Raw genomic sequence first — 26295 nt, 5'->3', positions numbered from 1 at the left:
AGCTTATAGAATATAAGAAATTAAACCAAGGAGGCAATTCACTAAATATGCAAATTTTTAAGTTCATGGCTAAGCATTATAGCATGTGCATAACAGCAAAAAGCTAGATACAAATGTCAACCTACCAAATCGGATTATTTGAAATCATATTTAAAGAAAAGGTAGTTGTAAGAAAAATAATTATAGTGAAAAAATGCGAGATGTGAAATTATATGGAACATGATTACACAATTCTATTTAAAAACAATAAAACTTGCAAGTCTATATCTCTTTAAAGTCCCTCTACAGGGGCTTCCCTGGTGGCGCAAGGAGTTAAGCACCACACTATGAAGAAATCCACAGCATCTGCAGCATGAGTTCGATCCTTGGCTGGCCAGGGAGCAACCAACATGGCGCGGCAGACCTCTCCTGTCTCACCCGCTGCTCACCTCAGCAGTGTACTTCGGTCCATCTGCGTGTTCTGTTCCCCACTCTGTCTCTGGTGGATCCTCTCACCCCCCATATCTGTGGCCTGTACCCCAGTTCTTGTATGCATAAATAAATCTTAAAAAAAAAAATAAAGTCCCTCTACAAAGAGAGGAAAACTTAATGGCTCCATTTCAGTGGTCGAGACAATGGATAACGGTGTCCCCTCTTCTTTCTACTCGCTTAGCACAAAACCCTGGGTATTCTAGAGAAAAATCCAAGAGAAATAACTTTCCCTTAAGGAACACAGACTTCCACCTGGAAAAAAGGCATCTCGCCATTCTACTCACCTATTAACTACAATTTTATTTTATTTTTTTGCGTAGAAGAACTGGGGTAAAGGCCAGAGGTGCAGGGGTGAGAGGATTCGCCAGAGACAGAGTGGGGAATAGAAAATGTGGATCTAGTGAAATACACTGCTTAGGGGAGCAGCGGGTGAAATAGGAGTGGTCTGCTGCACCATATGTGGGTTAGTTAGTTCCCTGGCTGGGGATTAAATTTAGGCTGAATATGATAGTGCTGAGACTTAACCCCAGGCCATCAGGGAGGCCCTTAAACACAATTTTATTGCACATTATTATCTGACCTAACAGAAATCTAGGAGTGAATTTACTGAAACAGGCATATTAGAGATACCATCTTTAACTCTCTGAAAAATACAAGCCATAAGACCCCAAACCCTTGCATGGCACTGGAGGGCCAGATTCTGGGAACCCCTCTTACCTCAGTTTTCTGAGCACTGGCCCCATAATTCTGTATAGAAACGTAGTAAAGAAAATGTCTACCAAGTTAGGATTAATATGAGACAAAATTGGATCAAGAATCTCTTTTTTGTCTACATAGATAAAATTTTGCTCTAAGTTTCTCTGTATCTCAAATGCATTGGAGAACTGTTTCCCTGGCGGGGAGGCTAGAAGCTCCTTCATGATACAAATTATGCTACTGGTTATGTGAACAACAGATGAACATACTCAAACGTCAAACGTGCAGTAAAGTCTAGTTTTAATTTGTTAGGCAACGCTTTACAAATGCTGCAAACAAAAATCAGATCGAAAAGCATATACTGAGAGGCAGAAATTCTGTACTTTGAATATTAGCTGATGGATCCAGATTTCTAAGAGTAAAAGAGAGTCAAGAATTATAACAAAATTAAAATTCGACTGCAGAAGGAACCAAACAAAGGGCTTTAAAATCCATTTGTAAATACTCAGTCCACACTCTTACTAAGTATCTAATGATCAGTTCTAAGTTTGCTACAGAATGAAAATCACTATGACTGTTTAGATCTCTGGGCAAGAAATACTTAGTAAGATCAGAATTACTCACGTAATATCCCTTCGTTGATAGCAGCCCTGAAGCAGACAGGCAATCAGGTCACTGATAAATTCTACATCATCTCTGTGAAGAGCTGCTTCTAACTCCTGAGAAGATAAGGAAAAGTAGACTGAGAGATCAGATTTTTTAAAATCCATCTACCCCTTCCTCCCTCCACCACCATCACCCTCCCCCCCAGGCAAATGAATAGAGTTGCAGAAAAAGCTCACTGTGGATTGACTCTGCCCTTCAAGTTACTGTGGCAGAGAATCTAGAGTTCAGACTTGCGTTCCCTAGGGTTCACTTCTACCACCGCTGCTCCAGACCTTTTATCTGCACACTATGAGTTTAACACGTGTCTCTTTTTATAAATAGCAAAGAGCTTAACTTACATAAATATATGCTTTCTACTTTAATGTTAAGAGAATCAAGGAATAAATATGTAATTAATTAAAAAGTGTTCTTTATCAACAGGCAAACCATCTGCAAAGCTTTAAAGAACACTCCGGGGGTGGAGGGAGACAATGTAGGAAGCAATGCAGCAGTTTTTCTTTTGAGAACACTGTACCTGTATGACTGATAAAAGATTGCTAGAACTGAGATTAATCTTACATCATCTGGAGAGTAGTGAGGTAATGTCTATGTTAATGGTTTAATCCTAGGTGAGATGTATTTGCTTTCCTTGGGGTTCAGGCAGACATTACCAAAGATTTATTTTGCCTTAGCATGGTATTCTAAACAAAGGTCAGTTGAGCAGATCTATCGGGACAAAAAGTGACTTGAAAATTTTTGGAAATCCTATTTCCCTTCCTAATCTCTCCCAATAAGCTGATATGTTCTGATTCATCAACACTTGCGATATAGTTTGCTCGCATCTTCCAATCAGGATGCTATCATCTGCTTGCAAACTACTTTCCAAGGGCCTGCTAGGCTCAGACTAGCTCATAACCAGAAGCTATAATCACAGAAAAACCAAACTTTGAAGGATCCAGTGATGGCTCTGAAAACAAGGTGTGCATAAGATGCAATTTCTGACCTTAACACCAATTACACGGCAGTGGATATGAAGTAGGCCAGTCTACTTTTACCAAGAAAACAGTAAAGCTCTTTTGTAAACTATTTTAATTGTTCCATTTATTATTTATTTTGAAAAGTCCAAAGTCTGTAAACACTGGCTCTAAAAATATCACAGAAAAATTGTTAAGCACACTGACACAAATAAAATACGGAGGCCGAAAAGGAAGCCATCAGTAACCTATATGGCTTTGAAAACCCAAGTGAATCAAATTCAAAATTAAAAGGCAAGACTCCATCACTATGCCACACTTACAATTTTTTTGTATGTACCATGACAGATGTTAACTAGATTTATTATAGTGATTATTTTGCAATATATTCAAGTATCAAATCATATTGCATAGCTGAAACTAAAATTATATTGAGCAAAAAAGGTACAAGCTTGAAAACATGTTACATTAGCTTATTAATTCTTGTGGGCAAAGTTCTTTCTACGTTATAGTTAGTGATTATCCCCAAATACAAGATACCTTACCAGTCAGGGATCTAAGCTATAATTAGAATTCACTCATTCAACAAATATTTACTGTACCACCGCCTTGTTTAAGATAATATAGTACACTTCCTAAACACTAAGTAGGTTATTCTACTATAGTTGGGAGAGATAAGACAGTATACACACACGCACACAATGTAACTGGCCTATTAGGTACAGAAAAAGCACTACAGGTGCTTAGGGAATTAAGAGGAGGATTACTTGTGGCTGTGGGAAGCCTGAGAGGTTGCAAGAAGACAGGGGCAGCCGAGATGGGAAATTGATGTCTGTGACAATAGGGGAGAGGCAGGGGATCACTAGGTGCAGGAGCCACCAGGAGGATATTAGGTTCAGTGGAACTGTTCTGTAGATTAAGTGAGGGAGTAATGTGAGCCAAGATTGATAGGCGATACTGAATACCAAGCTAATGAGTTTGGCCTTTCTTTGGAAGACAATGGAGATCCACTACAGTTATTTTTAGAGGAGAGGCACCGTGAAGGTAATCCAGCTACTATGTGTATTTGGTGTATTCTAGTGGCACAGGGTGCGTGTGTGGTTGGGGGACACAGCAATGTAAGTACAAGCAACAGCTCAGGAGAGATTCTGAAGGACTTACTGAAAGAGAGAGATAGCAAGAGAAAGGCATGCATTCAAGATCTGATTAAAGTGAATGAGGGAAGGCAACGCACAAGACTCAAAAGTGAACTGCAATCATAACAGAAGCCGAACCCCTGAAGAAAAGTCCCAGATCATCTTGTTTGATAGATAAGTCCAAATTACTGAATGCTTGAGCTGGAAGTTAAGTTAGAGATCATTTCAACTCTATAAACTTCAAGAAAGTAGGACCTTCTCAACTATGCTCAGCAAACTCATGACAAAGTCAAGTGAAACTCAGATCACCCAGCCTCGAGTTTACACACACACACACACACACACACACACACACACACACACACACCCTATATGCAAAATCTTCCTAACTGACCTTCCACTTTGTTGGCTGCACCAGCAATCCCTTAGCACTGTATTATGCTTACAAATGGTTATACATTTCTACTGGTATTCTGTTCTCTTCCTTATCAGTGTAGACCACAGAGCACAGTACGATTCTTGATCAAAGGTGTTGTAGTTCGTACTGAGGCTTCCTAGTGTTTTTTTTAAAGGTTTATTTATACAAGAACCAGGGTACAGGCCAGATGTGTGGGAGGGTGAGAGGATTCACCAGAGTGCAGGGAACAGAACAGGCAGACTGATGAAATACACTGCTGAGGGGAGCAGCAGCCAAGATAGGAGAGGTCTGCCTCATCATGTAGGTTGCTCCGCGGACAGCAGGGATTGAACCGGCACTACAGATGCTGCGGACAGCTTCACAGTGCTGCGCTCAACCGCCTGCACCACCAGGGAAGCCCTTCCTTGTGTTTTTAAAGAAGGGAAGTGCAGAGATAAACTGTGAAAAAGGCCACAACTGAAGAGCTAAAAACTGGAAAGAGGATGCCAAGGACAGGACTGCGGGGGGTGTGTGTGTGTGTGTGTGTGTGTGTGTGTGTGTGTGCGCGCGTGTGTGTATTTGTAAAAATCGTAGGATACCAGTAGATCACTTTTGTTCTATAGTAAATAACTAAAAATACTGATCTTACTAAACAATCATATTGTTCAGCAAAATCTGCATTAATTTTTACACTTGATCTTAGCCAAAAGGCCGAGAAGCGATTGCATTAATTTTTAGCTGGGATTCTTAAAAAAAAAAAAAAAAAAAAAAAAAAAAAAAAAGTCACTCTTATAGCAAAAAGTTCAACCTATAATGCTAATTCCCTTTCTTTTCCATCACCTGCCTCCTACCCACAGACATTCTCTTCTGGCTTAGGTCTGAATGCTTGACAAAATGATTCCCTTCCTATCATTCCCTTCCATCTGAGATTTAAGAGAGAAAAGGTTTTTTTACAGCTAAATTTATGCCTAGTTTCTGCTTATAATATTGTCCTCTGAGAAGGCAAAAATAAAATGTTGTAGCAATAGTGTCACTGATTGCCCTTTATATTCTTTAAAAAACAAACAAAAAAACCCAAAATGCAATCTGTTAGTTTCATTCACCTCCTTCCTCATATTCTGTTTCTGGGAAAGGAACATTCCTGAGTTTCTCCTCTAGGGCCCTACCTGTAACATTAGCACAGAAGTCAGCAAATCGTTGGTTGTCAAGTTAACTCAAAAAATATGTAGTGTTCACCCACTGTATGCCACACAATAGACAGAAAGGTGAATAAGGAAGTCCCAGCATGTTTCTGAAGGAAAGGAATGAAAGATGACTAAAATATAAGCCAAAATTGGGGACATCTTTACTTATTTTTTTATTATGTTCACTGCTGTGTCCCAGCAACTTCTACAATGTCTGATGTAGAACAGAGCAGACATTCTAGTGTTTTCTTAACTGGGTAGTGGCAAAGAATGAAAATGTGATACTCTATTAAGGTACACAATGGGGAAATGGAAAATAAAACAGAAACTGAGGAAAGAATGAAATTTTGCAAAGGAGGTTAAGATTTCCCTAGGGATTTCAAGAGGAGCATCTTACAGGGCAGGTGTGTAGTGACAAAGAATCTGTGAAAGACCGGGGGCATCTGTAGGGAACACCACAGTGAAAATGGGGAGCAGCGAACAGGAAAGTCTCTCCCTTCAGGTCTTCTCTGAAAATTACACTAACCTGTGAATTTTATTTCTGTGCATAATCAAGTGTCTCAGAAAAACAGTTCTGACAGCAGTTTGTGGAATGACTGGAAGGGAACCAGCAATAGAAACACCGTGAGCATCCACATCACCTGAAAACTTGTTGGAAGCACCGAGCCTCAGGTCCCAGGACAAATTTTACTAACATCAGAATCTGCATTTTAACAAAAGCCCCAAGATTCATTTGGAGGTGCTAGTCTAGACATAAAGGGTCAGAGCCTGAATTAAATAAAGCAGCAACTGTGGAAACAGAAGGGAAGGCTTTGAATATGAATTATCACTAAATGTTGGGTTGATGAACAAAAGACAAAATACTAAAGAAAGACTAAAAAAGGGTTCTAAGATATATGCAACTCTCGAAAGCCAACTTCACTTCTTATATAAGGACTCTGAATTAAATGCTAACCCCATTGTAACCCCACTCTCAAATAATAATCTCAAATACAGCCAAAGCCTCCTGTTTGTCTAAAAACACTAGCATTAATATTAATATATAGTTTTAATGAAATCATGCAGATGAAGTTTTCTTCCTGTGGATCTGAAGCCTTTTGAAGCAGACTGAAGAATCCAATGTAATCCAGAGATACAGATGCACACTAAGCAATCTACTTCAATACAGATGAGTTGTCACAGATGAAGAGTGGATTATTTACTCTCTATAGAAGAGGGTCATTTCTAACAACAAATCTATTAAAACAGGTAAAATGGGGAGGACATACCATGAAATTTCTGGTTAAAATGTTCTCCAAACAGTATCTTTATTACTACTGTTCCCAAGCAGTCATCAAGAAGAATCGCAGTAATTAGAGCAAGACCTTCAATGACCAAATAAAAACTAAGACTCCCAAAAGAGTGACTTAGCCAAAAGATAAAATGTCCTTAAGCCCACATTTTAAGTATATGTAAATTGAGTTTTCTAAGTCTGAAATTACTGACAACTTGTTAACTTACAGCAATTAGTGAAAAATCAAAATTGGCCAATCAATTGTATATAGAGATTCAAAATCTAAGAACTATTTATCTTGAAATACATGCTCAAATTAAAAACTTTTGGTAATATTTGCACAACATCTATTCAATTACAAAATTTCAGGCCACCGGTCATAAAGATTCAGAACTTTTTCCAGAGAAAATAAACATTGCTCCTGAAGACTAGCTAACCCCAGGGAGAAGTGAGAATACCAGAGATTATTTTTTTCTTTAGACATTGATTTCCTGTACCCTATCACTTTGAAAAAAATAACTTTAAAATTAAAGGAAAAGAAAAAATATCAACATCTAAATTGAGTGTCTTCTCCTAAGAGCGTGAATAGCTTTACTCATTATTTTTCTAGATTCTATATATGCTGTCGTTATTTAAGCATAAACTTTCTGATTTTGAATGCAGAAACTTTTGCCTGCAGAAAGTTCACCTGTTGTGTGCTCCACAGTACTCTGGCCGCCCCATTCACTCTCAGGAGTGAATAAGGAATTTTGGTTTCACTTTATGGATAAATTTCACTTTTGGGGATACCTGTCCCTATTGCAAACTGCTCTCGCCCTGCAGACATTTCAGAATAGAATTGGAAAGCAGTTCCCCACACCAGGGGCGCCCTCTCCTACCGACCTAGCTTTTACGTAGTATTTCTCCCCCACCTCTATTCCCTCTACCCCTTTGGCCCTTTCTTTCTCAACCTCAGAAACCTCAGTGTGGTTACCGGTGTGCTCTAATTTTTATAAGCATTTATTTAGTTGAATGGTCTGCTATGCCAATATTCAGAACTTGTCTTTGTCATTCTGACTTGTTTAGCTATAAATAATCCTCTTGTTGCCATAAATGGCAACATCTCATCTTTCCTTATGGCTGAACAGTACAGTATTCTATAGTGTAGATACACCACATCTTGATTCAAAGCCAATAATTGAATTTAATTTATATAACACATCTACATTTTCTTCAATAAATCTAAGGCAACTTTATAATCACCAGCAGGATTAAAAACAATTTCCATGGGTGCCGGTAGTCAGAACACTGGATGGGAGAGAAGTCTCAATGCCGTTGATGTTCGAGATCTGTTTTGGTGCTATTTCTGCAGATTAATATAATTACAAATGAATGAATAAAAGCAACACAGTATTAGACCACGAAGAGAATGTATCATGAATCAAGAATTATGATTAATAAAAATTGTGCAGCTAAGGTTTAAGAGAGAAGGGTTGTTTTACTGTATTTTCTTCCTGCTTCGGTGCCCAGGCTTCATTGGTGACTCAATCACAGTTTTTTAAAATACTATCAGCAGAAACAGAAGACTAACATCACTCTTACTTTGAAAAGATATATTAAATGATCTTGTTGTTCTACCCAACTGTGGTAGAATGGTAAAATCTTTTCCCCAGTGTAACTGGGTTTGTTTTTATGTCGTGACTATGATCTGTTGAGTTAGCAACTGGCCAAGAGCAGAGCAGTAAACACAGAAGAGCACAGAAGAGCAGAACATCAAGAATGCTGGATCAGCATTTCCAACTAAAACTAAGCAGACTTGAATTATCTTTCAAATGACAGAGACAGTGAGAGGCATTCTGTTCTGTTTATAAATATAACCCAGCCCTGTGTGCCTACCAATCATGGACTACAGTAACTCTTAAATCAGTAAGAAAATGGGTTCAAATTATAAAATTGCTTTTTAAATGTATTCTTATGATATGCTTCATAAATCAGAAGCTACCCAGATAATCCACCAAAAATCATGCAGGCCCATGCTAACTTGTGAGGTGACCAAGTTACCATGAAACTTTCACCCTGTAGCTCCGAAAACTTAAAATGCAGAATCAGTAAAGATTAGGATGAAGAATAGGTGATGAACCCCTCTTGCCCCCCACCCCCAGCAAAACTTTCCTCTTTTCCCCTTAGGAACTATTAACCCAGCAGTTTTATCAAATCATTAAGTCAAGGCCATTAATACAGGCCTCAGTCTTTACCACCCCATGAGAAAACACAGGTTAAGAATGTTGTAGAAAGATAGAGAGGAATTTTAATGCTGCTAAACATAAAAACTGGCTCATCAATTAACTTTTTTTCAATTTTAATGGGAATAGTGTTTTGGATTTACAAGAGGAAAAAGTTCTAGAGCTCTGTTTCACAACAATATGAATAAACTTAGCACTACTAAATAAAACTTATTAGCACTTTAAAATGCTAAGTTTTATGTTAAGTGGTTTCCATCACATTTAGAAAAAATATTTTCACATTAAAAGTATCTACCTCCAAGTGTTGTTGTAGAGACTAAAATGAGGCAGAGCTTATAAAAGTCAGCTGAGCCTGGCACACAGGCTTTATAAATTTAAAAATTATAAATGCTTTATAAAATGCTAATATTACAATTATTTCATTTTCCTTACAATCATTATGAGTGTGTTGGGGGGGAGAGCAAAGACTGAAGAGACACAAACTGATCTTTTCAAAATTTGGAGGCTTTTCAACAACAGAAACTCAAATCCCTTTAATATAGGACCTACCATGTGCATGAGCTAATGAAACTATCTCTGAAGAACTATTTGAAATCCAGGTTTTCAAAGCTTTACTACTTTTGCCTTCAATCCAGAGCTTAAGTGTTAGACTTAGGCAACAAGGAATACCTTCTTTTAAAAACCCACCCCCACCTTATCCCCCTCTACTTTCTCTCCTCCCCTTCTGCATTTCCTTTTCACTGCGACCATTGAGCTGTGAGCACAGAAATCTGAACTTTGCCAAAATGCTCTGGGACAGAAGAGGAAGGGGAGGGAGAGCAGAAAACTCAGTAAACAGCGCAGAGAAGAGGGACCTGTTCCTGCTGCTCCTCTGCAGCTTCGGAGAGGAGCTGGAGGGAATGACAGGGTTTGCCCTCTCTGCAGCTGGCGTCACACTTTGTCAGAGACAAGTCTGTTTAACATCGTTCCACCTCCTCCACCCTCAAGAACAAATCCTTCATCATGCAGTGGCTGCTGGGAAGAGAACTCAGAATTGAACAAGGGGAACACTCCAAGCTGACAGGCAATGGAGAGAAATAAATAGCGGCTGTAGTATAAATCTTGGAAAACTTTACAATTGTTCACTTTAAGAAATCTGCTTCCCTAATAAAGATAATTTCCAGACTGGAGATAGTCAAAGGACAGAATATGACTAATTAATTCCTTTAATGTACAGTAACCACCCAAAAGGAGTACTGTTTATTGTTGGATACATGCTTAATCTCTTTAGAAATTTTCTTTATTCTTTTTCTATAGAAGGTGGTAAAGAGAGGAACAACTTTCTTTTCTTCAACTTGCAAGCATCCAAAAGATCACAGATTTGTGCCACCGTGGTTTAGACACTATTCCTTTGAGGTTACCAAAAGAGGAAGAAAGGCCTAAAGAAAAAATTCATATGTTTATCTGAGTTTAGAAGGTCACCAATCTTCTTAATTTGCACAAGGGCCAATGGCAATATACGTGAATGTCTCATTTAAAGATCCGGGTTTCTGTATAGGACCCAAAACGTGCTTACACAAAAGAGATGCAAAGCAGACCCTCTTGAAGGACTACCCCAGCTGCTACCCAAGAGAGAATGCCTGGAGTGTGGGCTCAGAATACAGGAAGAAATCAGCACACTAGCCTCCAGAAGGCACCCCTGATTTTGGCAGCTGATGCCTTCTAAGTTGGTATAAATTAATTTAATCCCAAAGGTCTGTCCCATGCCAATTTAGACTGTGAAGTATAAATCAGGTCGAGTGGGTATAATGGTGAGGGATCCGAAACTGGCTATTATAACACTTTCAGTTGGCCAAGCGATTTCTCCCAGGAGTCCCCAAAGGCTAGCAGGTCTGTACTGCTGTTTTCTGCAGCCATGCCATTCCTCTCAATAGTCCATGGAACAGCTGTGTCACGGGCTGATATGGGGTAACAACATAAAGGAAACCAAAATAGCTCCTGCACTCAAATATGACTGCTACCCTAAGATATTAGATATTAAATATTATATTAACTGGAAAATACTAAACACCAATAAATAAGTTTATCTAGAAGAATTACTAAAACTGGCTCTGGAAGTTTCAACGATCTTCTCCCATAAGAAATGCCCATGATCTATAAACAATTTTTGAGCAGTGAAAAAGCTGACAATCTTCTTAAATGTTCTATGAGGCTAGTACTGGACAAGCATGGCCACGCAGAGAAGACATCTGGAAGAGCAGGTTCTGCGCAGACTGTTCACAGCCTCAGATACAAGGTCAAGTAGTCTAGACTGCATCGCTCAGACCAAGGCTTTCTAATTAGGGTGCTTGTTGCTCAGCCCCCCAGTGTGTGGCCTGGACACAGGAAACTGCCAGATAAAAATGGCACAGTTTCCTAGAGAGTCAGTTTTATACCGACTTTTCTGGTTTGTTTTCATTGTTGTTGCTTGTTCTAGGGAAACATTTTCAAGTTAAACATTTGCATGAAATTAACAAATGAAACAGGAGACTTCCATCTGACAATTTTTCCTTGGCGCGATTTCAGACTACAGCTTTCGATCTGAGGTTATGCAGTTTTCATTCTTTGCCAACAGTAGTAGCTCACTGCTGGACTAGCTGGAGGTTATTTTAGGTATCAAGGAGCTGCTAAAGGACAAGGAATGCTTTTGAACAGGGAAAAGAAAGAAGAGTCAGACCTGGAAGGGTGATGGAGATGTGGCTTGCAAGATACACTGTTAGGGAGAGAGGTGAGTGGGCGTGAAGACCCCTAACTAGCCGAGGAAAGAAGTGATGGCCCCTACTAGAAGGAAGACAGTGGAGATGGAAGTGTAACAGGGGGGGTCCCCAGGAAAGGGGGAGGTTCCAGGTTTCCTGCCCCACCCAAAAGGAAGGTGGAGCTGAGAAGGGAAAGAAGCTGCAGAGGAGACTGAGGAAGGAAGGAAGCAGGATGGAGCCAGGAGACATGTAAAGAAACTGTGCTTGCCTTTTGGTCGTGGACTGGGTGACAGATGTGGGTGAGAGACCCGTGGGGAGGTGACCATGGCGGTTTTTGTCTTAATTTTGATTTTGCTCTTTTCCCTCCAGACTTGCCTGGTGGTTTCTGATCCTTTTCTGTGGGTCCCCACTGGAAAATGCTTTAGACCTGTGGCAGGCTTTGGGGCCTTGCTCTGGGCCAATCCTGCTTGGGTGGACTTTTACCCACGAGGGGACGGGTAACTTTGGGTGCTTGATTTAGAAACTAGATTCTTTGCCTTTCCTCTATTGTTTCCTAATTGTATTAAAGTTCCGTTTCATTAAAGTCTCATGTTTTGTGTTGATGTGGCAGATGGCAGAACCTATTTAGAGCAGGCAGGTTTGCGGGGTCTGGGGTGCCCTTCTCCCTGCCCTGTCACAGAAGAGAGAATTTCAGGAGCAGAAGTCTAAGTTTTCCAACTGGATGTGGAGATAAAGAAAGGAGGGGCCCAGTGGTCTCTGTGAAAGACTGTGGGGTGCTCTGGTGGCAGGTGTAGTGTGGTGAATGCTTCTGGGGAGATGTGGACCTATTTCCCTGAAACATATTCAGTGTTATAGTGAAGCAATATTACTTCAATTAAAACAAATATCTGCAACTAACATATGGGGGCAGGGCGAGAACGGATAAGAAATTTTTACATAACAAATTTTAATTGTGTCCCCTGCCGCAAATATTATGGTAGCTTCAGTTGATAAACAGAAGACCAGAGGTGAATGGAAGCTAGAGGCCAGCAGGAGGATACAGCCAACAAAAACTCAATGTTCAAGTTAAGGTCTCAGGAGTGTAAAGTGGGAAACAATCTTGCAGTATCCTGATTCTGTTGGTGGTATCTGATTGTATCCGGGTCTCATGTGTGAAAAAGGCAAAAATGTACATACACAGAAAACTACATATAATTTCAATGTGTTTGACAGAACCTCTGATGAATCAATTCAATCACATTCCCACTATGGACTATGACAGTGGATGTCCCAGTGAAAAGGCATCCCTGGTATCTGAAGACATACTATGTGTCAGGCTCTCTTTAAATGATGGGAATGCACAGGGGAGAAAGATGCTCACTCTCAAGTAGTGTGAGATCTAGAAGGGGGGAAAGGCAAACAATAACAGAAATTCCCATTCACAATTATGATCAGCACAGCAGTCAAAATGTTACGTAGAGATCAATGAAGGCTGAAGGGTGACCAAAACACATGGGGGCAGGAACAGTAAGGTTCTCAGCAGAACACAGTTTCTCTAACAGCTGAATGTGGAAAAGGAAGTCATAATAATGAGCCGTGCTGAACCCCCTGGTACTGTCAACTGGCTCCACAGACTAAGTGTTCAGAGAATGTTCACAGAGAAAAACAAAAGCTATCAGCCACCGGAAACAACCAATCTATAAGGAATACGTGATTGAAGATCTCAAAAAAATGCCTGAAATCCAGTTAAGAGAAGAAATTTGGAAAGACAGAACAAACCAGGAATGGCCAGGATATGATCCCAAGAAAATAGAACTGAGTTTTCATTTAAAAAAAGGGGGGGGGGAAGAACGTTATAACCCAAAGGGGATAACCTGTATGCTGCCATTAATGGGAAAGATGTCCCAAGATAAAGAATTTGCAATGTTTATCCAGTCCAATCCTGGGGGAGAGACACTGCTGATACTTTGTTGTAGGGCCAGAATATTTCATCAGGCTTGGAAGAAATTATCCCCTCAAGACTAATTCATTCTCTTCAGATCCTTGATGAGAGGGTTGGTCTTGTCTTTGGAAGGTGGTGTGAGCTAAATAGCAGGTATGAATGTAATGACTGTGGAAGGTTACCTATCCAAGTTAAAAAAAAAAAAAAAAACGTTATTCTGAGACTCTGGGTCTGTTGATATTATAATAGTTTTGAACCTGCAAAAGTGAAGACCAGAACTGTATTCTGAAAGCACTGGAAATAGAGCCAAGATATAGGTTAAACAGGCAAGAGAGTGATTATGTTACGTGCAATTGGCAAACAAACAGGTGTGATTTCATTGGGCCAAGGCAAAGGTTTTTTCATAAATTATCTCTTGCAAAACAGTTACCTTGAAGATAAATACCGAATTTCTTTTATTACAAGACATTCAGTTCTTTTAAAGAAATTCTCTGTCACAGAGAAAAACAATAGCTATCAGCCACTGGAAACAACCAATCTATACAGAACATGTGATTGAAAATCTCAAAAATGCCTGAAACCCAGTTTCAGAAACCCAGTTTCTGGAAAGACAGGACAAACCAGGAATGGCCAGGATGTTTTTCCAAGAAAATTAGAGAAGACAATAGCCTTAAAAAAAACCTCAATCAATATCAATTTTGGGTGGTTACAGAAGTCATTTGACTGAATCTATTTGCAAAATGATCATAGTAATTCTAGTCAATGTCCATTACCATAATTATAGGGGTGAGATTCTCTTTGTGACAACTTTTTATATCTAAGCAACTTGGAATTGCAATGCAGTACGATTAACTACAGCCACCAGACAGTACATTACACCCAAGGCTTATTTTCTATTTCATGTTTCTCTTTTTTTTTTGACCACCTTCACCCATTTCCTGGAAATGTCAGTATCTAATGCCATTTTCCAAAAGGAAGAGCCAGAGCTTCTTTGAGAAGCGGCTGGTTCTAGGACTGGATCAGGAAATATACAGATGAACCAGGAGGAGCTTTTAGTGTTCAAAGCTGGAAATACTCAAAAGCAAACAAAGCCAAACTACCCCACAGCCAATAGCCAAAGCCGAAACAATAAACTGTTGAATTAATGAAAGTATAAAAATATAAAACAAATATTTATAGATCCATAGTGATAAAATTTTAAAAAGTAATAAATGAGTGAAATAAAACTGTACTGCTGGAGCGTAATTCTGGTTTAATGGAGTATGAGAGAGGAGGAAAAATTATTCCCCTCTTTCTCTCACTCCCCTGCAGTAAGGAGAGGTCTGAATTAGAAAGGAGAAATGAGTAAGCAGAGAGTGGGGACTCATCTTACAGGAAGAACATCTGAGGAGCAGTTTCCAGAAAGCCTGGGGATTTGGTAGAGCACGTAGACTATGCCCATAAACAAGAACAACCCTTGGGTGAAACAGGTGGTTTGGTGATTTACATAAAAACACCCCATGGACCTTCACTGCATTAAACATGGAGAATTATAAAGGGAGTAGGTGCTAGTGGTATAGTTTTTGTTTCTTTGGGAGGAAAATTTGTTTGCCATTTTGTCTCAGTTATGCGTGCCCTTCTGTGCCCTTGGCAATATAGCCTGAGAAACACCTGAAAAACATACACCAAGTTGTTTCAAGTGTACATGCACTTGTCCCTTTATAAGGAGAGTTTATAACAGTACATGCTCTGCTAAAGGACCTGAAAAGGTGAGATGCTTCTCCAGAACGTGCTTCAGGAAAGACTTGCTTTAGATAGCATATTTGTGTAACTGATGCGAGGAGCCAGGTTTCCTGCACTGAAGACTCAAAATGAGTGAAGGGTTGATAATGGATTTCAGTATTGAGGAAGTTTAAGAGTCTGAAGTGCCTGTCAAGGGGCAGCAGTAATTATTTTGATTATATGTGGCTTTCCATTTTCTCTTCTTCTAGCCTTCCTTTTCCCTGTACTTTAGCAGTTTGAAACAGGAGGTTCTGAAATGCTGTGTCTTAAAATATAAGCCTGGAGTGACCCTGGAAGTTCGCTAAGAGTCTGAGTTGTCAACACTGCTGGATTTACTATAACTGTCAGCATCCAACAGAAAGCTAATCTCAAAACTAATTTTTAGGATTTGTGCCTAACTAACGTAAATTGAGTTCTACCTTATTATATGACTAGGGTTATAGGAAGAAAACCAGCTTTAGACAACACACCTTCGTAGAGGGGGGGAAAAATGTTTCTACGGCAAAGTCCACTTAGCATTCCTGGTCAGTTTCCCGAAAAATTTTCATGTAGCTCAAAGTTACTGGAAGTAGTAAATGTTCTTAGGATGATGGAGATGTTTCTCTTCTGCTTAAATTGCGTTAAATTGTTTCTTTCAAAACTGATACAGATGAGGAGTGATTTGTAGTTAATGGCACATTTTCACACAGTTACAAGTCATTATTATTCAAACTTACTAACTTCAGTGAAATTTTTAAAACCCCTGAAGTGAGATTCTTCTTGTTCTTTTGAAAGGTTTAGTTTTAAGACTAAGTACCCAGGACTGTGATAGGCAAATAATGAACAATACAAACCATAAGCCCAGGAAATCTCTCCTCCTTTGTCATTCCCACCTCAATAAAGGGCACTTTCACCCTGGCTCTGTTCAGCTGCCCAGGACACAATCTAAGTAATATCTTCAACTCCTCTCTCACACCCACATTCAATCCAACAAAATCCTGTTGCTTCTTTACTCAATCAAGAACTTAACACACCCAGTGCCGCCACCCATCTTCCTCTTCGATCTGAGATTCTTAAAAGGATCCCATGTTCCTGACACAACTCTTTAAAAGACTGCTATCAGAATAAACTGCAATCCAAATAAATTTCAACCTTCTGTGGTGGCACAGAAACTCCTAAATGATCTGCCTTCCCCCAAGCTTGAGTTTCAACTCCTACCATTTCCACTGTTAGCTCACTAGCATCTCAAACCCTCACCTGGCTTTTGCCCTGGTATCCTTTACCCAAAATGTAGCATTTCCACGTTACATCACCACACGTTTACTCCTAGCTCACTGCCCTATCCCAAATATTTTTTATGGAAACAATCTGGGTAATATGGAAGTAACTGGAGGAAAAGGCTTGCTGAGATGACATTTATTCTGAGAACTAAAGGACTGAAGAAGCCAGTCATACAAAAAGTCTTAGAAAGGCTTCCCAGGCAATGAAACCAGTTGAAAGCTTTAAGGAAGTAGCCCTGGGCAGGGGGTCTGGCCACCGTGTGGGGGTCACCATTGCCTGGTACCTCTCTAACAACCCTGGCACCCCAGTCCCACCTCAGCAGCCAAATCCGGGCACCTGCAATGGATGGTCACATGGAACTGCTCCAGCTTCTTCATGAACCCATCAACTGAGGAACCCAATAATCAAGGCCTGCAGCTCCTTCAGCTATAATGAGCTGATTCACTACAAGATTATAGGTGTGGAGCAAATCTGTGTTCGTGGTCAAGAAGGGCGATATGGCCAGTGTGCACCTGCCTCCTCCTACATGCAGACCACCCTAATCTGTGTCTAGCACATGAACCTCCAGAACAAGTACTGCCCAGACATGACAACCACATGCACTGCCAACCAGAAGCATGTGATAGTGAGGAGGAAGAGGACCCACCCCACCAAGAGCTCCTGAGTGCAATCCCCAGAGCAATAAAGGTGTCAGCTGACTTCTTGGGAAGAACAGAAGGTAAAGGAAAATGCTAATGACCTGAGGAAGTGAAAAAGGAGTCAGCCCAGGCAAACACAGTATGAGATAAGTCAAGATTATGCAAGGGTCTTACAAGCTGAAAGGAGAAATCTCCATTCTGTGACAACGGAAAACTTAAACACAAAAATAAGGTCTTAGTATGTTTATCATTCTACCCCCACTGGTGGTACATGGATTAGAGGGGGAAAGATGTGCAGGGGAATTAAGTTAGGTGGGAACTACAAAAATCCAGATATGGGATCATGGTAAATTGAGTAGTGACAGGGCAAGGAATGAGCAGAAGTGGAAAGATTCAAGATCTATGCTGATAGCAAAACCAACAGAATTTTTGACAGATATGAAGGTGTGAGGCTAAGGAAAAGCAGGAGGCTAAGACAACTCTTAGGATTTTGGTGTAGGCAAAAATACAATGAATGACGCTATTTATTATAATCATTCTACACATTTGTCCCCCATTTCTGAGATGAGCATATTTAAATTCTACTCTTAGCAAATTTCAATTATACAATAAATATAGAGTTATCAACTATAGTTGATAACTACCTAAAAAGAGGCATGGTTTTAGAGGATATTATTGCTGTTTCTCATTTCATGTAAACCTCTTATGGGAAATCTATGATAGTGATGGTGGGAGTCACAGCTATCCTGAGGTATCCTTACCAGCCTAGCTACCTAAAGGAGTTGGTTATTTATGCATCACCTGGTCTTCGGATGCCAGCTGAAAATTTAACGCAATCTGTATTAGATAGAAGCAACAACTTCACTGTCTACAAGTAAACTATGGAGAAAAACCACCACCAGGGTCTGAAGGAGTTATAGGGTGAAGTGTTATAGGGTGTAACTTGGAAACCACGTTGGGCACCAAACTGTTATAGGGCAGCCCCGATACAAAACAGGTTGCCTGACTGTGGGTCCTGTGCGCTTAAAAGGACTTATCAATACTCTATTGCAGGCACACACGAAAGGTTAATAAAAGGTTTATTTACAAGGGAAGGGCAAATGAGGAAATATACAACTCAGGGAGAAAAGTGGGAGACAAAGTTTTAAATGCGTCCTACCCAATCCGCCGATCTGAGAGCTGGCCACAAGCCAGGAGCCGTGAAGCCAGGAGATGAGTGAGAGAGTGAGCCCCCCAAGGCCCACGTGTTTGGTTTTTTATACCAAACCTGGCTGCTTAACTCCAACCTCAGGTCCCAGCCACCTTCCCTTTGGTGGTGACAGGATTTGTCTTTCTCAATGTCTTGATTGCTTTGGTCTGGAGTGGGGGTGGAGTCCACAAAGCCTGCATGGAATTAGCTCAGGACATCCTTTCTCCCTAACAAAAGGAATAGGCAAAACCCACGTCTATGAAAGACCATGTATCTGGAAGCGGGGTTGCGCTGTCAGTCCTTAAAGGAGTACAGCAAGGTGAGAGTCTACATGCTTACACATGCAAGTACCTAGGACATGACTTTGAAGCCTAAAGGGTTTAGCCAACCTTTTAGCAGATCAAAGATAAACAGGTGAAGTATCCAAACAACATTGCATTTCATCATCAAGTTCTACTGGACAGTATGGCTGTAGCACTCTTGCTGGCTTTTGCCACATATTTCAAAATGTTTTCTTAGCCTGAATCTTTGTGCTTCCATCAACCTCTTTTGTATATTAGCTCCTATACTCACTTGGCTTGTCAGTCAAGAGCCTCCAAATTTAAAGGATATAGGCCCACTGGGGTTAGGCATGAAGCCTGAAGATGTGAGGCAGGCTAAACCAGAGAGGAGACGGGGAGGAGTGGGGAGTCCACCAGCCTCTAAAGTGAGGAGAGGGGCACAGACCTCTAGAAGCTGCTGGAAGAAGACTCCCTGATCACCACTTCATTTTGAGACCTGAAGTTGCTGCTAAATCAAGGAACATACTGCTGGAATAGTCTCTTCGACTGAAATTTCTTGTTTTTCTTGGTCAAAATGACAAGTGAGTAAACACGAAGGACTGAATACAATCTTCTACTCCCTTATCCATGTCTTTCCACCATCTGCCTTAGGCTCCCAGGGAATCTTCTGTTTGCTGAAAGGGACTGTGCCCTTCATTTTATGAATTGTCCAAGACTGATTTCAAAGACAATACAACCATTTAAAGTGATTACCATTACTAACAAGTTACAGTCAAGCAGAATTTCAATTACCTTGTGAACAGGACTAAGTGCTACAATAAAACATGTAAGACTAGCCTACACTAATCCACCTGAACCTAAAGTAACTTAGGTTCTAACTTAATGTCAACTTTCTCTACCTGCTTTGTCGTCTCTTGTACTGCAGATTATAAGGATTTGTAAAATAACTGGGAGACATTTTGTTTTTTAAGAAAGGGAGCTAAAGAAGGGAAACTCAGAGGCAGACAGCACAAAGGAATACATAGCTGAAAGCAAGCCTAAACAGCAATTAAATGGAATTCCAGAAGAATGGAAAAGAAGTTCTTTAAAATGGGGGAAAAATTTTCAAGATAGTTTAAAGAAGAAAAACCTTAAGAAAATATCAGCAAAATCCCAAACAATTATGATTCAGTCAGTCATTAGGCAAAAATTTTAATTATACTGTGCATTACTACGAATAGCAAGACCATGAATTACTATTCTATCTAGTAATTTTTAAAAAAAAAAACACTTTACAACTTCTATAAACAAATTCACACATGAAAACATAACTATCCTATGCAAAGAATAATATCAGGTAAATAGCACATGATATAAAAATCTTATATAAAATTATAATGCAATCAAGTACAGTGTTGGCCTAAGAAAGCATACAGGTACATACAGACCTGTTAATGTACCTCATGGTGGTATTTCAAACTAGAGAAAAAAGATGAAATCATGAAAGGGCTGCCATAGCCCTCAAGTGAAATGTAAAGGCAAATAACCAGTAAACAAAACACTGCAACATAGAACAAATGGCTGTCTGGGATTTATGAAGTTCTTTAAACCCAGTATGTATTTTTATGTTATTTATAAATATTTTATATCACTGTTCATTTTTGTACAAATCTGCTTTCTCCTGAGGTCTAGGCCCCATAGAATTCCCACCACCAATTCACCTGTGCACCCTGTACCCTTCCCTCCCCTGCACAATGTCTTTGATTTATAGTTGCCTGTTAATTTTTTTAAATTTACTATTTTTTCCCCTGATCCCTTATTTGGTTCCTCTATATTCCTCCATAAGTGAAACTATCTGATATTTTTTTTTTCCTTCTGACTTATTTCACTGAGCATAATCCCTTTTATCTCCCTCCATGTTGCTGCAAATGGCATGAGATTATCTTTTTTGATTGCTGAATAGTATTCCATTCCATTCCACACACACACACACACACACAGTGTCTTCTCGATCCAGTCATCTATTTTTGGGCATTTGGGTTGTCCCCATATCTTATCTATTGTGAATAGCGCTGTATAAATAAACACAGGGGTGTGGGTATCCTTTTGAATTAATGTTTTTGTGTCCTTTGGGTAGATTCCTACGAGTGGAATTGCTGGGTCATATGGTAGCTCCATTTTTAGTACTTTGAGGACCCTCCACACAGCTTTCCATAGTGGTTGGACCAGTTTGCATTCCCACAAGTAGTATAGGAGAGTTCCTCGCCAACATTTGTTGTTGCTTTTTTTTGAAAATATATGTCATTCTCATTGGTGTAAGGCGGTATCTCATTATGGTTTTGATTTGCATTTCCCTGATTATAAGGAATACTGAACATTTTTTTCATATACCTGTTGGCTATTTGCATTTCCTCTTTGGAGAAATGTCCTGTTAGCTTCACTGGATTGTTTACTTTGTTTTTGTTGAGTCATGTGAGTTCTGTGTAGATCTTTGTGATCAATCCTTTATCAGTTGTATGGAGCGCAAAATTTTTCTCCCAATCAGTAGGGGGGAGTCTCTTTGTTTTGTAAACCCAGTATTTAAAAAATCCTAATAATCTTAGAAGAAGTGACATGAAAAAAAATTGCTGTCCCTCATCACAAGATTAAAGGGGAAAAAAGTAGTTCCACTACAGCTTGTATTGATAGCTTTCCCATGTTTCTGAAATAAGAAAATGTTATTTTATGAACAGAAAGTATTAAACTGAACATGGAGATAGATTTTATTAGTATACTCAAAAGAACTCTGGAAATATTAGCAGGAAAGTTAGGTTTTAGCACCAGTACTGCAGTGATTAGTTTGGTGGCTCCGTTACTTTCGGTCTCTGAAGTTTAAATATCTGTGTTCTAGTTTAAGACCTCTATCAGCCAAGACCTTCATCACCCCTCCTTTTTTAGAAAGCTCAAAACTTTACTGCGTAATGTTTTAGAAAAATACACTTCAATGTTTGGACTATAGCCCTGAATCATCTCATATGGATATTTATTAAAAATGCAAATTGAACCCCCATCAGAATGTCTCAGCCGGGGCCCAATGACCTTCACTTTTAAAAAACTTCCCTCACTGTGGTTCACATTAACATCAAAGAAAATAGTGCCAAAGGGTGACCAAATTCTTCCAATATACTCTGGCTTGGGGTTCTTTTTCTAAACTGCTTTTCGTTCCTTATATCATCTTCTGAATTTAACTTCCTGAACTTGTATAATTTTAAAGAGGTAAGAATTTGATTCTAAATAGGTGTTCACCATAAAAAATAAGCCTGCAATTTCCTTTCTGCAGAGAAATAGGTTTAGAGCCTCTAAATTTTTCCTTTCCTTTTGACAAACTATAACAGCCTCAACAGCCTGGTGGGATCTCCTTTTCCATTTGTTTCATACTTGAATATACTGTATGAAATTCTTACATCAAGGTGAATTATGTCAATCATATTTCTGCAAAGTTTCTTTTATAAAGCACTTTAAATCGAACAATTATTTACCATCTATCCTTAACCTTGTTTCCGCATACAATTCTTCAACTTAGACAATTTATAAAGACTGAAAATAACCCATTCAAAGATCCAGTACTGAGGCATCTATCTAACATAGCCTCTGGCAATATTCTCAAAAAGAACATTCACTCATGTCCGTCCCCCCCACCCCCAGAGTGAAAAAAAACAAAAACAAAAAACAAAACAATAAAAACGGTCACAGAATAAGACACAGAAAACCATTAAGACGGTGGTGACTCTCCCCAGGCAACTCTTTAAAAGAAAACTTTCATCAGGTTTGAATAAATGATACATTATTTTATACAAATAATAGTAATTGGTTTAATTTAGGTGTACCGCAGCACAAATATTTAGTAAGCCAAAATAAAATTACGTGATTTTATTATGTATTAAGATGATCATCTAAGGACACAACCACACCTGTGCCTTCCACCACACACATTGTTTCTCTGCCAGCAGCAAAAAGGTCTTATTCATCCAGCATCATTCCAGGTTCCTACCAACAACCAGTCATTCTAGACTCCCAAAAACTAATGCTTGCTACCCCAACACATGGCATTTTCATGTGTTAAGACCTGCTAATCCTCTAAATAGCTATGCAATTAGAAGCATAATCAACAGATATACAGTATTAATTTCTTGGATATTAGGTTACTAAGTAAATATGCCAGAAAACACAGGGTAAGCTTCCATTATTTGTGTAATTGTCAAGTGAAGTAGCTTTGTTTTTTCAGGGCTTATCCAAGATACAAACATAGCAGATAGTGCCAAGGAAGACTAGAGGTGCATAAAAACACACCCAGAAATTAATGTATAAGAAGTGAGGCTCAAGCCACCCTTGGCTTCTCTTTCCCAGAGTGATAGGGGAGTGTAAGGAGGGAGAATGACCAAGTATTATTCCATTCCTAAGAAGTTTGTTCAGAGAGACAACAGAATTAAAATTTGTCTTCTTTTTCTTACAACTCTTTACTATGTAGCCTTCCCTTTTACTTCTTCCTAAGGAAAAGCTACATTGTGTTAAACCAGCTACCAGATCAATAGTGCCTACATACCCAAAGGAATCAGAGACAAGGAACAGAACTGTAGCAAACAGGGGAGGTACAGAAACAGGTACGGAATCAATTTGAATGTTGATTTTGTCAGTTACCAGTTGTGTGATCCAGAGTGTCATTGTTTCTCTGAGACATTTTCAGTCAACAAAGCAAAAAAGATGAGTAATCAGCACATACAATAAAGATGAGAGAATATTGTGACATCAAGTTTGGGTGCTAGGGTGCCCTTTTTAAAATGCTATAAATGAATACATACCTACATACATAGGTACACGCTTCACAGAAATATTAAGAATAACTGAACTATTCATTCTGGGGTTTTATGTATACAGTCATTTTTCCCCCTTTACTCTCTATATCAAGTACATATTCTTTTAAAGACTACCTAATATTCCATGATATGGTGGTAAAATTCTATTCATCCATTGAATAGAATGGGATTTCACGGTTTTCTATTTTTGCCAAAATAATAAGTAATTTTGCCACAATTAACTTACTTACACATATGTTCTTACTGGTTTTGCACCTGTGGGTAAATATTTCAGGGGTAGTAAAAGACTGGAAACTTAACCTATAAGAGGGATCATCAGAGTAACAAAGCAAGGACATTTACTTTCACCACTTCTAGTCAACACAGTATTGAAAGTTCAGCCACCTATTAGACAAGAAATAAAAACAGGAAAGGAAAGGAAAAAAGGACATCCAAACAGGAAAGGAAAAAAGAACATGATCTTATATGTAGACCATTCAATGGAAAAAGGACCGTCTTTCAATAAATGGTGCTGTTTCAACTAGATATCCACATGCATAAATGAGGTTGAGCCTTCTGTTAAAACTATATACAAAAACTAATTCAAACTAGATTTTTTTAAAAAGCAAAAACTAAACGTGAGATCTAAAACTCTTAGAGGAAAACACAGGGAGAATCTTTATGACATTTGATTTGGCAATGACTTCTCAGGCCAAAGGCACAAAGACACAACAAAAAAAAGACAAATTGGACTTCAAGAAAAATGTTTTAAATTTTGTTCATCAAAAGATATCATCAACTGAGTACAAAGGTGGTTCACAAGGTCAGAGAAAATATTTGTAAATCATACACCTGAGATAACCATCTAGAATATGTATATAAAAAGAATTCCCAAAATTCAACAACAAAATCAACAAACCAATTTAAAAATGGGGAAAGGACAGGAACAGACATTTCCCCAAAGAATACAAAGAATATACACAAATGGTCAGCAATCACATAAAAAAAATGCTCGGTATCACTAATTGTTAGGAAAATGCAAATTAAAACTACAACGGTAAAATACCCAATATAACAAAAATTTTTGGAGCAGATGTGGAAAAACTGGAATCCTGTACAATGTTATTGAAAATGTAAAACGGAACAGCCACTGTAGCAGTTTCTCAAAAAATGAAAAATAATTACCGTATGATTCTGCATTCCACTTCTGAGTTTCTAACCTCGTGGTGTGTACACCTACATTTATAACAGCAATATTCAGAAAAGCTTGAATGTGGAAGCAACCAGTGTCTTTTAAGAAATAAGTGCATAAGCAAAATGAAGCATATACATACAATGGATTATTATCTTCCTTGAAAAGGAAAGAACTCGACACACCATAACCCGATGCACCTTGAAGACATTATGCTAAGCAAAACAAGCTAGTCACACACACAAAAGACAAAGACTGTATGATTTCACACATATGAGGTAGTTAAAATTGTCAAACTCATAGACACTGAAGTAGAATGGTAGTTACCAGGATCTGGGAGAAAGGAAAAATGGGAACCAACTGCTTAACAGATATTGTCAGTCTCACAAGATGAGAAGAGCTATGGCGACACAAGGCAGGCGGTGTGACTGCTGCACAACACTATCAAAGTATTTAGTACCAATGAGCTGTTCACTTCTGTTATATATTTTACAGTCTAAAACGCTGAAAAACTCCTCCCAATTCCCATGAGATAAATTTCTGAAATAGATCTTTATAGATGTCAGATTATTTTCCAAAAAGGCAAAAAATCTAACTTTCCATTTCCAAATCTCATCTTCCAATGTAGGAGAGTACCTTTATCACCATCCTTGCAATTTCTGTCAATTAGATGGGCATCTTTTCAGATATTTGTTGGTCATTTAGATTTCTTTTGTGACTTGCCTCTTCATACCTTTTGCCAATTGTTCCACTGGGATGTTGGTATTATTAATCATATCACCTCTGTGGCATAGTTTTGCAGATCCTTTTCCGCTAAACCTTTGTCCACGGACTTAATGGTATCTTTTGTTATATATTTGTTTAAACAAATGTTAAAAAATTTTCATTATCTAATGTTTGTCTTTCTTTTACACCTTCGAACAGGGGCCAACACACTATGGTCTGTCACTTGTTATTATAAATAAAGTAGTACTGAAACATAGCCTTGCTTAATCATTTACATAGCAAAGACAAGTAATTGCAACAAGCTGACCTTTTACAAAAGCTCACCAATTCTTATGAGAGAATGACAAGAAAATAACAGTACTTGATATGCCTATCTTACCACCACCATAGATTTTATGCTCCAAGAATTTTTGTTTTATTTATTGCTATAGTCCAACAGCCTAAAACAGTATCTAGTAAATAGTACAAATTAGATGTTAGATTTTCAGAATGAATGTAAGGACTCCTTGCTTTAATAATCTGAACTTGAAATATAGCTAAGTATTGGAACTATCTGAATAGTAGAGCTAAAAAAAAAATCCTTTCTACTAGCAATGTACGATTTCATTAAGTTTTATTGTGAAAATCAGAATGCACTACATATTTGTAGCTGAAAAAGATCCCAATAATGAAGACATATCTTATGGGAAAGCATCTTTGCCTGACTGATGTCAAAGTCAGTAATTTGCTTTAGAGACCTCATACACAGGCGCCAAATCACAGCACTCAAAACAATTTACTAGTCATTAAAAACTTTTTCACTTC

The 26295-nt window shown here is 38.8% G+C and overlaps 1 protein-coding gene across 1 annotated transcript in view; it reads right to left on the bottom strand.

Annotated features, from left to right (window-relative positions):
- CECR2 (CECR2 histone acetyl-lysine reader) overlaps positions 1–26295 on the bottom strand; it is a gene marked incomplete at both ends in the record, with an annotated part of 127584 nt that overhangs the window by 45809 nt on the left and 55480 nt on the right. Inside the window, one exon of the mRNA XM_084256115.1 lies at positions 1792–1886. Within this exon, the coding sequence (XP_084112241.1) occupies positions 1792–1886 (95 nt within the window). The remainder of the gene's footprint in view (positions 1–1791; positions 1887–26295) is intronic.

The sequence above is a fragment of the Talpa europaea genome (assembly GCF_964194135.1).
Source record: "Talpa europaea genome assembly, chromosome: 15".
Classification (NCBI taxonomy): Eukaryota; Metazoa; Chordata; class Mammalia; order Eulipotyphla; family Talpidae; genus Talpa; species Talpa europaea.
The sequence above is the reverse complement of the archived record's forward strand: the minus strand, read 5'-3'. Positions and strand labels throughout refer to the sequence as shown.